The sequence below is a fragment of the Setaria italica genome, chromosome VII, assembly GCF_000263155.2.
Source record: "Setaria italica strain Yugu1 chromosome VII, Setaria_italica_v2.0, whole genome shotgun sequence".
NCBI lineage: Eukaryota > Viridiplantae > Streptophyta > Magnoliopsida > Poales > Poaceae > Setaria > Setaria italica.
Window position 1 is genome coordinate 22,223,689 of NC_028456.1, and position 13,478 is coordinate 22,237,166.

A 13,478-nucleotide genomic window follows, 5' to 3' on the forward strand; every position below is an offset into this window, starting at 1 on the left:
TTGCACACGGGTAGGTCCGGTCTCACGATACGCGAGTATTCCCGGCCGCCTTAGGCTTAATAGATTCGTCTCGCGATTTAGCCTAGGGGTTGTGCAATTAGTTTTGTAATTAGACTATGTTTAATACTCCTAATTAGTGTCCAAACATCCGATGTGACAGGTGCTAAAATTTAGCACCTGCTATCCAAACACCCCCTAAATTTGTTTTGGTGAGGGTGTGAGTTTTGATAGGATAGGGAGGGGTGGAAATTTTGCTTTGAAGTGGGAGATGAATGCATCTCCATGGTGACTTGTGATACAAATTCTCATTTCAAAACCCATATACACCAAACAAAGGGAAGGATTTCTCCTCTTAATTTCCTCCACGAACCAAACAAAGGACTGAGACTAAAAATCAAATTACTATCTTAAGCCCCTCCATCAAAGCCGCTACAAATGCTCCCTATATACATAAATGTAAGGAGTTTCAGTTTATTCTAAGTTAAATTATTTTGTACAGAAAGGACTAATAAATAGTATTAGTGATATCAAATGGACATCATTAGATCCATTCTTTCGCTATAAAATTTATTTCTATACTTTACTTCTCTAATTAACGTGGTAGATGTTAACACTATTCTTTAAACTTACTCAAATTTATTAAATAATTGAACTTTGTATAAATTAGAAGTTCTTACATCGGTGAGCAGTTGCCAAACTTACTCAACTCCTTTTTTTTTCACAAGGTAAGGTCAAGCTGAGAGCCTGAGACCAAGAAATGTAAAAAGAAAAACTCAACTCTTCGTGAACAAACACATTGTGCAAGCGATAAGCACAAGTGCACAACCGCCACACCAGGTGCTGCCGTGCAAGCAGCAGGAGCAAAACAGCAGTCGGCAGCAGCTGCCTCGTGCTGCTGTCTGTTGGACACAACAGAAGGCCCTCCTCTCCCTTTGATCTGAACGTTTCCTCTGCACAAACCATATCGGGCGATGATGTTCAGAATACTGACCAATCTCATGCGAGCACCGAGACTGCCAACAAAATGGATCTTCATTAGGCGTGTTTAATGGCGGTTTAACGCGGTTTAGGGTGATTTCCTAAACCAAACCGTACGTTTGCGGGTTAGCTGGGTTGGTTTGACAGGCTATGCGGTTTAGAACCAGAGGTAAAGTAGATCGTCGCGAACGTTCGAGATCGCGACGTCTACACCATCGGAAGTCGAAGAAGAGCGACATCCACGATCTCTATCTCGCAAGGAATTGAAGTACCAGCGCTTGTGCGGCCTCCACGAGTTCGCTGTGCTGGAAATTGAAGTCATGCCGCCAATAACAGACGGCTGGTGGCCTTAGCATCTTCGGCGGCAACGGCAGGAACAACCTCACTGCAGAAACAAATGACAGCATGCCCATCCTCCAGGTCCAGCTCTGCTTGCATGCTTGTTCGACGACCTTGCTTAGTTGCCAGCGCAGGAGGCAATGCAACGAAAGAAAGGAATAGATCAAAAATAGGAGAAAACATACAGATGTGATGGGTCGCGAGCTTTATGAGAGACTCTTGCCGCCGCAGCTCGAGCATCTACCGCTTCGCTTGCTAGACTGCGGGGCGGTGCCGTAGCTGCCTTGGTTGCTAATGAGTTTAGCGACGGACTTTCTCAGCGGGTTGACTGGTTTCAGACCCGGTTTAGCCCAACCCGGTGGGAATCGCATAGTCGGTTTATGGTCTGGTTTGCCGGTTTGAACGGGTTGGCACCGTGAACAGGCCTTCGTCAACAACTTTTTGCGGCTTGGCCGAGCACATAAACTCACGCCCTGAACGGCTCGCCATTGCAGTTGGCTGGCACCCGTCGCTGTCCGTGCATTCTGATCAGAGTACAATTTTTGCCACTGCTCCTGCACCTCGACAGACGCTTACTGTTCCAACCGAGACCGAACAATTAAACCGGAGCCAACTGCGAACCAGACCATTCCATTTCTGCCCGGCCTCATCTAATTTTTCAGATCAAAAGAATCTCTCCAATCACTCCGATCCAACCTGTGCAGCCAGTGAGCCTCACAATTCAATTTCGTCTGAAAAAATAAGCCTCACAGTTCAGCGAGAGCACGGCGCGTGCATGTTACCGTCATCAATCGGCGATCGGCGTCGCTGCACGGCGTGGATCTGATGCACCGACGGACGCTATAAATCGAGCCTGAGCAAGGTGGTTGGATCTCGCCGGGAGACCTTCAATGGCCGGCAGCAGTAGCAGCTGCCTGCGTCTCCTCTGAAGAACAGCAGTCACTGTCAGAGCTGGTCTCTCTGGTTCTATATAAAGGCCGGGCCGAGGTCTCGCCATCGCCAGATCACGAGCACAGCACTCACCTGCACAGTTCGTAGCATAGGAGGTGGTAGAGCTCAGCTGCAAGCTAGGATGGGTTCCAAGGCCGAGCTGGTGGTGGAGGTGAAGTCCCCGGCGGAGAAGCTGTGGGCGGCGCTGCGCGACTCGACGGAGCTGTTCCCCAAGATCTTCCCCCAGCAGTACAAGAGCATCGAGACCGTCGAGGGCGACGGCAAGTCCGCCGGCACCGTCCGCCTCCTCAAGTACGCCGAGGGTACGTGACACGCCTCTTGCTATATATGGCCGTCAACTTCTACTACAATACAAGGTGGTGTCGATTAGTCGATACGATGCTGACGACGGCGGCTGGCTGCTGCTGCAGGGGTGCCGATGCTGACGTTCGCCAAGGAGAAGGTGGAGCTTGTCGACGACGAGAACAGGGTGGTGTCGTACAGCGTGGTGGACGGCGAGCTGGTCAACTTCTACAAGAACTTCAAGATCACGCTCAAGGTGTCCCCGGCCAAGGAGGGCGAGGCCGGCGCCGTCGTCAACTGGTCCATGGAGTTCGACAAGGCCAGCGAGCAGGTGCCCGACCCGGACGTCATCAAGGAGACCGCCACCAAGACGTTCCACGACCTCGACGACTACCTACTCAAGAACCAGGCGGAAATCGTTCCGTCCGCCGAGGCGGAAATCGCAGTCGTTTAGCACGCGCTAGTGCATGTCGTCGTTGGTGGTGGCGGTGGTGTCCGAGTCCGTGTTGGTTTGGTAGTTATGGGTGGTCGTGTCCTTGTTTCCGCGGTTGATGTCGCTGCAGCCTGCGGCGATTCAGCGATCGTGTGCGTCTGCAGGTTGCAGTCTGGTCCCAGTCAATAAAGTTCTTCGCGTCACTGCATCAACCGTGCCAACACGCATAAGCGCAGCAGGCCGAGGTGGAGCCGCCGTCGAGCAGCTGCGCGCGCACCCGAGGGGCGCGCACCGCGTGTAAGATCAGAGCGCTGCCGCCTACTTTTGCCACTCCTCCTGAGTCCGGACACTTGGGATGAGCCAATCGATCAAACTGGACCCTGGTGCCAACTGCAAACCAGACGGTGCTATATGTCACCAGGTACTTTGCCAGATGAAGAATTCAAGCCGTATGTTCCACCGCCTGTACTGCTCTCAGCAGGAGCATCACGTGCGTTGCCTCCCTGTTCTCGCGTTACAGATGAACCGTGAACGAAAAACAAGTGGCCACCGTGGCCGGCGTTGTGGACTAACGGTCTCGATCCTCCTGCTGCCGGTACTCCCTGTGGTTCAGTCATCACGCCAGCGGCACCAATGTGATTTGAAATTCTGAAATCAGTACGTTAGTACTCTATACTCACTACTCCACAGATTACAGCACCGATGTAGCTATGATTATCATTAGATGTAGACGTTCGGGCTGTTTATCTCTTTGTTTTTTTATTTTTCATGGAAAATTTCCCCCCCCCCCCAAAGTTTCTTTATAGCTCTATAAAAATTATTAAAAAAAATGCTTCCCTAAAAAGTTTTCTATTTTTTTTCAAAAAACTATTCTTAGAATTTTCTGAAAACTAATTTCGAAAGTTTGTAAAGGGCACCTCCAATGATAGATAGAGCTAACCTGTTAGCTATTTGTATCTCCACTTAATTAAATAATTGACAATAAAAATGGTTTCTCCAACAATGCAAGTGTTGACACATTCCCCACACAAGATAGCGATTTACCCAATGAAATTCTCTCTACTTCACGATATGCAAAATGTAGCGGAAACTAGCTATCTTAAGGACCATAGAGTGTACATGCCTTAGAAAATGTCATTTTCTATTAGAAAAGCAGCAATGCTCAGGTTAAAAAATAATTTTCAAAGTGTATTATGAAATTTGTAGGATGCACTAACTACGACAACATTCTATAGTTAAAATTAATTTCATTTGTCTACTATGATCCAATAATCGGGAAAAAGAAAAAAAACCTACATAGAAATTCTCACCACTAGTTATGCGGAAAGTACCTCATAAATTATATTGGGAAATGCTAAATCACGTCCGAATGTTTTGTCCTTCTCTCACACAAATTTTTCTTTCATATCTCTTCTTCTCCTTCTCTACATTCGGCGAGCATCGATGAGCTTTTAGGGTTTGTGGTTCTAAGGAACCAAGGTACATGTGTCCACCAAACATGGAACAAGCTCTAGAGTGGCAAGTAGCAACATCATGCGAGGCGTTTGGAGACGGCAGTGGATAACTAGTTGGGCAAGGGAGGGCGAGGGCAATCACCTACGTTAAGTTGATGTGGGAGGATTTACGATGGCAGAGGCAAGGGCGAATGCCATCGACATTAAGGTGAGGGAGGAGGGAGAGTCGGTCCTAACAGTGGAAGATACGTGACAATAAATTTGAAACTTGAGGATTTTTTAGGAAGAAGTCTAAATTAGAGAATATCATGAAAGATGCATACGGATGAGCATACTTTAACCGTGTGCATCGCTAAGGTTAGAGAGAGTTAGACAATAATTCACGTGTTATTCAGCTTTTTCTCAATGTCCGAACATCTACCTTAAATGTTATAAAATTATTAATAGAATCTGAAAATGATCAATTCAGAGACAACTGGCTTTTGCAGCCCTTTTGCCCCATTTACAAAACCCTCTTTTCAGGCTGTAACACAAAAACCTCCGGCCGTGACATCGCCGGAATCCCGGCCCTTCCGTCCCCCGCCGCTATGTCTGCGGCGGCGGCGGCTCCCGCGCCCGGCGCCACGGCCACGGTGCGGGTATCCAACATCCCGCCCTCGGCCATCGCCGCCGAGCTCCTCGCCTTCTTCGACTCCGCTGTCGCCACCGACGCGGCCTTCGCCTGCGAGATCGCCGCCGCCCACCGCGGCTGGCTCAGCCGCGGCCACGGGTCCGTGCAGTTCGATTCCGCCGCGGCGGCCACCCGCGCAGTCGACCTCGCCTCCTCCGGTCGCCTTCCTCCCTTCCTCGGCTCTCGCCTCTCTGTCTCCCCCGCCCACGTCGACCTCCTGCCCCGCGCGCCCGATTTCGCGCTCCGCGCCCTCGGCTCGAGCCTCGTTGTAGGCAACCGCGTCGCCGAGCGCGAGCTGGAGGTGGCCTACGCCTGGGACGGCGTGCGCGCCGAGATCATCCCGGCGAAGCGGCGCGTGGACCTCTACCTGAAACATGATTCCCGGAGCTACAAGCTTGAGGTTCTCTTTGAGGACATCAGGGAGTGCTTCGGATGCAGCTTCGATGGGACGGGCGCCATCTTGCTGCAGGTGAGCTGCTTATACCGTGCTATTCCATTCAGAAAGTCCCGAACTTTGATGCGCCCGTTTGTGAAACTGAGTGCGACCTGATTATTTGTTTTGAATTAATAGATTACATGCTACAAGCAGATATCTCCTTATTTTCACTCAGTAGCCAGGAGAATGGCCGAGTGCTTGTGCTAGAATTAGCTCAATATGCGTAGAGTTGCAAGTCAGCAAGTGAATCTACAGATATTGGACCTCAATTTTAGCCTAATATCCTAGCAGAATAAGAGTATGACAGACTCGTGCCACAGAGACAGATGATGTTTCAGTCCTATATGGGCTGCTACCTGCTAGAGTCTTCCATGGGCGCTATAGTGTATATAGTGTAGCAGCGTTCAAAATAAATACATACATACATTTATTGCATAAATTAACCATTTTCGTTTTGAATTATTACTCAAAGACCTGAGCTATGCACAATAAACGTAATCCTCATACAGGATACTATATTTAAATTTGAAGCAGACAATTAACTTAATATTTGCGCAAATCAGTTGAGTTTCCACTACATGTTATTTCAAGCGTTTTTTTGGATCCGATTACATGAGAACTCTTTTCATATTTTTTAATTGGGAGGGGAACTGTTTAAGCTTTGGTCACTTACTAATTTTAAGTAGACTTTACAAATGAAGGGCCCGTTTGGTAGAGCTCCATCTGATTCTGATTCTCTATGGGAGCTGACTTCTCTGTGGCTGAAAGTGATTCTCTTTGATTCTCTATCATGAACTCTTAAAATCAGGATGGAGAATCACTTCATAGAATCAGGAGAAGCTACTTTTTTCAGCTCCCATCCTCTTAGTTCATTTCAGAGAATCACTTCACAGAATCATTGAAAAACTGTTTGGCAGAGCTCCTGCTGGATTCAGCAGAGAATCAGCTCTGGGAGCTCTGCCAAACAGGCCCGAAATATTCTTTCAATTTTTTTACCATTAATATCAAGCTGTCCTGGTGAATACACATTATCTGCAGTGATATAGATTTAGTGCTTGTCATATTTCTTAGGCTATCAGTTTCTTTCAGATGCAAATATTCTTTGGGCCTGTTTTTAATGAATCTGAAGCTTGTCTGGTAAATTAAATATTATATGCTTGTTGCAGCTGACCTATGCACCGAGAATCCACACTGCAATTTCTGGCTCTACAATTAAATCAAGGTTCACAGATGAGCACTTTCATGCATGCAAGGAGGATGCCAAGTTTGCATGGGTCAGAGCACTAGATTTTACACCTAATAGCTCTTTTGGGGAGTGTTCCACTCTTGTCTTAAAACTGAGCAAAGGTGCCCCAGTGTCAGATATTCTTGAAAGTTTACCCTTCTCAGGAGAATTGGGGGAATTGGCCATTTCTTCAATGGATATGTTTGGCTCCTCCTCCAAAGTGGTTCCTCTTGTTGATTGCCCAAGTGGCTTTTCAGTACCTTATGAAATTCTATTTCGTTTGAACTCTCTTGTTCACATGGGGAAGCTAGTGGCCAGGCATGTTAATGCTGATCTGTTCAAAGTGCTCGAAGATTTACCAATTGGTACTTTAAGGAGGATTTTTGAGAAAGTGAGCAAATTGAAATCTACCTGTTATGAACCTTTGGAATTTATCAGACACGAGGCTCACAGGATGAAGATTAGTAAGAAAACCTTGCTGTCCAAGAAGGGTGAAGGTGAAGGAAAATTGTTGAGGTGTTACAGAATTCACATCACACCATCGAAAATATACTGCTTGGGGCCTGAGGAAGAAGTTTCAAATTATGTGGTTAAGTACCATTCTCAGTATGCTTCTGACTTTGCTAGAGTTACTTTTGTTGATGAAGATTGGAGCAAGCTTTCACCCAATGCATTGTCAGCTAGAATCGAACAAGGTTTCTTTTCTACCCCCTTGAAAACTGACCTGTATCATCGTATTCTCTCTATTCTAAAAGAAGGATTTTGCATTGGCCCAAAGAAGTATGAATTTTTGGCCTTCTCAGCAAGCCAACTTCGTGGTAATTCTGTTTGGATGTTTGCTTCAAATGATTCTTTGAGTGCTGAGAGTATAAGAAGGTGGATGGGCCACTTCAATGATATCCGTTCAGTCTCCAAGTGTGCAGCTCGAATGGGTCAGCTGTTCAGCTCCTCCAGGCAGACATTCGAAGTCTCATCATATGATGTAGAAGTAATCCCAGATATTGAAGTCACAACTGATGGCAATAAATACATATTTTCTGATGGTATTGGAAAGATCTCTTCGAGATTCGCCAGACAAATTGCCAAAACAATTGGATTAGACCCTAATAACCCTCCTTCTGCTTTTCAAATAAGGTATGGTGGCTATAAAGGAGTCATTGCTGTTGATCCTACTTCCTTTTACAATCTTTCTCTGCGACCTAGTATGAAGAAGTTCGAATCAAAAAGCACTATGCTGAACATCACAAATTGGAGCAAGTCTCAGCCATGCTACGTGAATCGTGAAATTATATCTCTTCTTTCAACATTGGGTATAAAGGATGAAATATTTTTGTCGATGCAACAAGATGACATGCACGAGTCAGATGAAATGCTAACAAACAAAGAAGTTGCTTTGTCTGTCCTAGGGAAAATTGGTGGTGCAGATACCAAGATAGCAGCTGAGATGCTGCTGCAAGGCTATGAACCAAGTTCAGAGCCTTACCTGTTAATGATTCTCAAAGCCCATCGGGCTAACAGGCTGACAGACATAAGAACTAGGTGTAAGATTCATGTCCAGAAAGGCCGTGTTCTCATCGGTTGTTTGGATGAAACAAGCAAACTAGACTATGGTCAAGTTTACATTAGAATTACAAAGAATCGCAAGGAGCAGAAGTATAGTGAGCAGCCATTCTTCTGTAATGATGATGGCAAAACAGCTGTAATTGTTGGAAAAGTTGCAATCTCAAAAAACCCATGTCTCCATCCTGGTGATGTCAGAGTACTTGAAGCTATATATGATCCCGGATTGGATGCTAGGGGCCTTGTTGATTGTGTTGTATTTCCTCAGAGAGGGGACAGGTACGTTATTCTGAAGCTGAAAGATGACTATCTTAGGTTTGTCCAGTTCAATTTCTTTGTCCATGGCTGTGAAGCAGCCCTCTTCACTGAAACAAGACACTGGTCTTTTCTAGCAATGTTATCCATATTATGTTGATTTCCAGTTTTGTAATTGACAACTAAGTATTTAGATTAATGCTGTCAATGCTTGTACTATCCTTGCTTTAGATTAATGACATCAATGCTTGCACTATCCTTACTGATCTTCAAATTTATTAGGCCTCATCCAAATGAATGCTCCGGTGGTGATTTGGATGGCGATCTCTTCTTTATTACTTGGGATGACAAACTGATTCCTGAGAAGGTTGATGCACCTATGGACTACACTGCAACAAGGCCACGCATAATGGACCATGTTGTTACACTTGAGGTATACTCCTGAGTGTATTCTTTTTTCTTCACTCATTTTTGTTGACTATGTAATTCTGTGGTTGATTTGCTGAAGACCTGAAGTTTCCTTATGCTAATATCAGATTTTTATAGCAGCAAATATCACCAAGGTTTAAGTGTTTAAAAATTGCTGCAACTTTTTTCCTGAGATAATGGATTGTAGTGTTTTAATGATATAGATGGAGCTGAGAAACCTTTTCTTGTTTCTAAAATGCGCTTATATATTTAGGGCACGAACTTAATGAAACATGCGCTGATATGTCAATAACGAGCATATAGAACTGGTAGCTAACTTCCAAATTCTTATCCAGCCAGAATGGTATTAAGATGGTATGCACATCCGCATGTAGAAGTAATCAATGTACTTGAAAATACACCAGAAAATGAAAAAAAATTGAATGTTTTGAACCAAGTGTATATATACTCACGATGCACTTCTAACAAATGCCCTTGTATCAATATTTCCATCTTGCATGGTTATTATCACCTGAGTGAAAATGTTACAATAAGAACTTCTGAAATGCAGGAAATCCAGAAGCACTTCGTCAGTTACATGATAAATGATGCCCTCGGTGTTATCTCCACCGCCCACTTGATCCACGCAGACCGTAATCCGCTGAAAGCTCGCAGCCCTGAGTGCCTCCAGCTGGCCGCTCTGCACTCCATGGCGGTTGATTTCGCCAAGACAGGTGCTCCAGCCGAGATGCCCCGGGCGCTGAGGCCCCGGGAGTTCCCTGACTTCATGGAACGGTGGGAAAAGCCAATGTACGTCTCCAACGGCGTCCTCGGCAAGCTCTACCGCTCAGCTCTGCGCCACGCGGAAAACGCGGAGGCGCTCCTGCCCGAGGGCCCTGCGTGCTCCGAGTACGACCCGGACCTCGAGTGCCCCGGGTTCCACGACTTCCTGGACGCCGCGGAAGAGCACTACGAGGCCTACGCCGAGAAGCTGGGCACCCTGATGACCTACTACTCCGCGGAGCGCGAGGACGAGATCCTGACGGGCAACATCCGGAACAAGCTCGTGTACCTGCGGCGCGACAACAAGCGCTACTTCGAGATGAAGGACCGGATCATCGCCGCCGTCGACGCGCTGCACGAGGAGGTGAGGGGCTGGCTCAGGGCGCGCAGGGAGGAGGACGCGTCGAAGCTAGCGTCGGCGTGGTACCACGTGACGTACCACCCGTGCCGCCGCGGCGAGAAGCGGTTCTGGAGCTTCCCCTGGCTCGCCTGCGACACCCTGCTGGCGGTCAAGGCGGCCAGGAGGTGCCGCAAGCGGGTGGAAGACGCCGCCGCCGTGCCGATGGACTGCGACGCCTAGACGGAAGTGCCGCTGCGCGGTGCGCCAGTGAAGTGAACTTGCGATGCGAGTGGTAATCTGGACTGTCTGTGTGACCGTAAGCTAATAAGATGCACTGCTGGGTGCTGTAAAAAAATATCGGGTGCAGATTGTCAGAGCTCTAACAACCGTACTCTGTGGGAAGTTCATGATCTGCCATCCCATTTGGTTTCACTTTGTGATTTTACCGGTAGCTGGATATATCTTTTTTTTTTTTGGAACATAGCTTCTTCATTAAGTAATCAGCACCATTACAATCGTTAAGCAGGCATAGCTGCAAGAAGCTAGGGGGTTGTTCAACCCAGAGAGCGGCTAAACTAGAGGCAGAAGCGTATCTAGCGCACAAATGAGCAACAGTGTTGGCCGTCCTCCTCACATGGCCAATCGAGAAAGAAGTGAAGCCCGCCGATAGTTCCTGAATATCATTTAGGATTGCTGCAATCTCGGACCTGTCATTCCCACGTGATCGCCAAAGGGCCACAAGCTCCTAAGTGTCCGTCTCCACTAGCACTCGGTCCCGTATTCCATCTCTGAGTGCTTCAGCTTCCGCCATCAGAGCAGACGCAACCGAATGAAGGCGTCGTTCTTCTTTAGAAGGCCTGTTTCGTTTCGTTTAAACAAGGTGTGGCAATGGTTTTAATATTTATTAACTACGACCGAAATCCATATAACCCCTCCAACTATAAAATCGTTTACTTAACCCCTGTATTCACGAAACTAGCTCATTTTTCACCCTTAGCATCCAACTGAAACCACCTTTTTGACCATGCGAATGGTTTTGGCCACCTGGACAGTGCTTGGCTGGCTGGCTGCTCATGTCAGCTATCATGGCCGAGCTCTGGTGATGGCTGAGGCTGAGCGCCTGAGCATATGGTCCGCGTGCTGCGTTGCTCACGCAGTCAACTCTCGCCGCTGCGTGCGTCCGGTTGCGACGGCTTCATCTTCATCCTCATCGCCCGGGTACGGCAAGTTGCCGGCGCGGGGCAACGCGGCTGCGGCGGCCATTGGGAGAGGCCACGGCAGGGTAACCATTTGGATGAGCTTGAAGGTCTCAATCCGCCAGGCCCGCCCGGCCACCGCAGCTCGGATGTGGCTCGATCATTTTCTTTAGCGGCAGCGGTAGCACCAGGAGCGTCGGGGGATGCGGCGCTGACGGGAATGGAAGCGCCACGAGCTCCATTATTGACCGTTCGGCCGCGCCACGCGCTCGCTCGGTCGTGCTCGGATCCGGCACGGGGAACTACGGCCACGACAGCATCATGCGCACGACCGCCTCGTCGGCTTATGCCTCTGTTGAGACCGTGAGAGCTTGCAAGTTCCTGCGGTGGTTGGTGCGCTGCGGCTCCTGCTCAGGCTTGTGGTGCCTCGTGCTGGCGCACGTGCACGTGCACAAGCTGCTGGCGGCGGCGCGTTTGTGGCCGACGGGACCGAGGCATGCGTGGGCTGCACTGACGAGCGAAACAATTGTGTCTTGCAGCTTGTATACAAAGATTACATAATTCTAACTGTGCAAGCGCTTTTGGCTTGCCATGGAAGAAGAAATAAACATGAGAGAACAGCAGGGATGGGAGAGGAGAAGAGATGACGTGGCCATTCTAATCATCAAAATAAACAAAACCGTTGTCCACGCGGTGAAAACCAGTTTAGTTAAGTGCCAAAGGTGGAAAATGAGCTGATTTTTTAAATCCAAGGGGTTAAATAAATGGTTTTTATAGTTTAGAGGTTATGTGGACTTCGGTCATAGTTGGGGTACTAATTTGAACTTTTTCCTTATTTATTTTGATATAAAATTACAAACACAAAGCAGATATTTTTGAATAAGAACCAAATGACACCAACTTTGTGTCATAAAAAATATTGCATTCATAGAGTAACTCTTGATCAAAGACTTGTTATAACGAGATTAAATACTCTTGATCAAAGACTTGTTATAACGAGATGAAATAAGTTTTATAAATTTTAAAAGGAGGGAGTATGAATTTAAAAGCTCCAAGAGGCTACCTAGGCGGTTAATCCAGCATTGCTAATGGCCTGTCATGCTCCATCATCATCTCAGGCACTCTGGATGGAATATTCAGAGCATCCAGGCAGCCGACAGGTACGATTAGCTAAGCTGTTACGTAAGGGTAAGTACATTGCTACACGTCAGCGGTCTCATACGTCGTCTCATGCAGTACCATGTAGGATTTTTAATGATGTGGAGGAGAGAGAGCGAGGAGAGAGAAAGAGGTCGTTGCTTCGCGAAACAATCACGAGCTAAATTGTAGAACTACGAGACAACTTAACAACCATTGTATGAGTTATTGTTGCTATGCAACTCATAATATTTTATTTTTCTTATGCACAAATTAAGGAATTATATACCACTACCAGACAACTTATAGGACAACCCATTGTACAGGTTGCCTGTTAAATCATCTCAAGATTACGTGTCAATGCATGAGACCGCCTATTAGACGATACCAATGTACTTGCCACACCAAGCAGCGGCAAATGCTGGATTGAAGTTTAGGGGAAGCTCTTCTATCCTTCTTCTTCCTCCTCCCTCCTCTTCTTTCCTTCTTCTCCCTCCTCAAATTTGTAGGGGGAGCTAGGGGAGATCCGTGGGATTCACGGTAGTAGGGTGCTTGAGCCCCTTGACCCACCCGACCCGCTGCTGGATCCGCCCCTGATGCCGAGGGCCTCGTTCTCTGGTTAGTTGGGACGGCTGCTTGGCACTCTTTTGAGTTTTGATGACGTGTTCTGACCTCCTGGGGATCGACGTGTTCTGACCTCTTGGGGATCGTGTAGCAACCAGGAAACTGCAAGCACAGTTGCTTCTTGCTCGCGCGTTTACAGCTTAGGCGGTTTGGTGGGCCCCTTTGGTTCCTTTGCTTATTTTTAAGCAAGTGTCACATCAATGTTTAGATACTAATTAGGAGTATTAAATGTAGACTATTTACAAAACTCATTACATAAGTGGAGGCTAAACAGCGAGACGAATCTATTAAGCCTAATTAATCCATCATTAGCAAATGTTTACTGTAGCAACACATTGTCAAATCATAGACTAATTAGGCTTAATAGATTCGTCTCGCCGTTTAGCCTCCACTTATGTAATCGAACA

The 13,478-nt window shown here is 47.2% G+C and overlaps 2 protein-coding genes across 2 annotated transcripts; both read left to right on the top strand.

Moving 5' to 3' along the window:
- Positions 1-2,295: 2,295 nt before the first annotated feature.
- LOC101758591 (MLP-like protein 423) lies at positions 2,296-3,195 on the top strand. Its single transcript, XM_004975833.3, has 2 exons — positions 2,296-2,570; positions 2,679-3,195. The coding sequence occupies exons 1-2, from the start codon at positions 2,390-2,392 to the stop codon at positions 3,002-3,004; spliced, it is 507 nt and encodes a 168-aa protein (XP_004975890.1). The 5' UTR covers positions 2,296-2,389; the 3' UTR covers positions 3,005-3,195.
- A 1,692-nt stretch (positions 3,196-4,887) lies between these two features.
- On the top strand, positions 4,888-10,573 carry LOC101767540 (probable RNA-dependent RNA polymerase 2). The gene is made up of 4 exons (XM_004978001.4): positions 4,888-5,576; positions 6,710-8,607; positions 8,866-9,016; positions 9,563-10,573. The coding sequence occupies exons 1-4, from the start codon at positions 5,025-5,027 to the stop codon at positions 10,352-10,354; spliced, it is 3,393 nt and encodes a 1,130-aa protein (XP_004978058.1). The 5' UTR covers positions 4,888-5,024; the 3' UTR covers positions 10,355-10,573.
- Positions 10,574-13,478: the final 2,905 nt, after the last annotated feature.

Excerpts from the sequence above, each read along its gene's own strand:
- LOC101758591 (XM_004975833.3), top strand. The coding sequence starts at position 2,390 with ATGGGTTCCAAGGCCGAGCTGGTGGTGGAGGTGAAGTCCCCGGCGGAG. Across the intron at positions 2,571-2,678 it reads CCTCCTCAAGTACGCCGAGG|GGGTGCCGATGCTGACGTTC; the intron begins GTACGTGACACG and ends CTGCTGCTGCAG.
- LOC101767540 (XM_004978001.4), top strand. The coding sequence starts at position 5,025 with ATGTCTGCGGCGGCGGCGGCTCCCGCGCCCGGCGCCACGGCCACGGTG. Across the intron at positions 5,577-6,709 it reads CGGGCGCCATCTTGCTGCAG|CTGACCTATGCACCGAGAAT; the intron begins GTGAGCTGCTTA and ends TGCTTGTTGCAG. Across the intron at positions 9,017-9,562 it reads ACCATGTTGTTACACTTGAG|GAAATCCAGAAGCACTTCGT; the intron begins GTATACTCCTGA and ends TCTGAAATGCAG.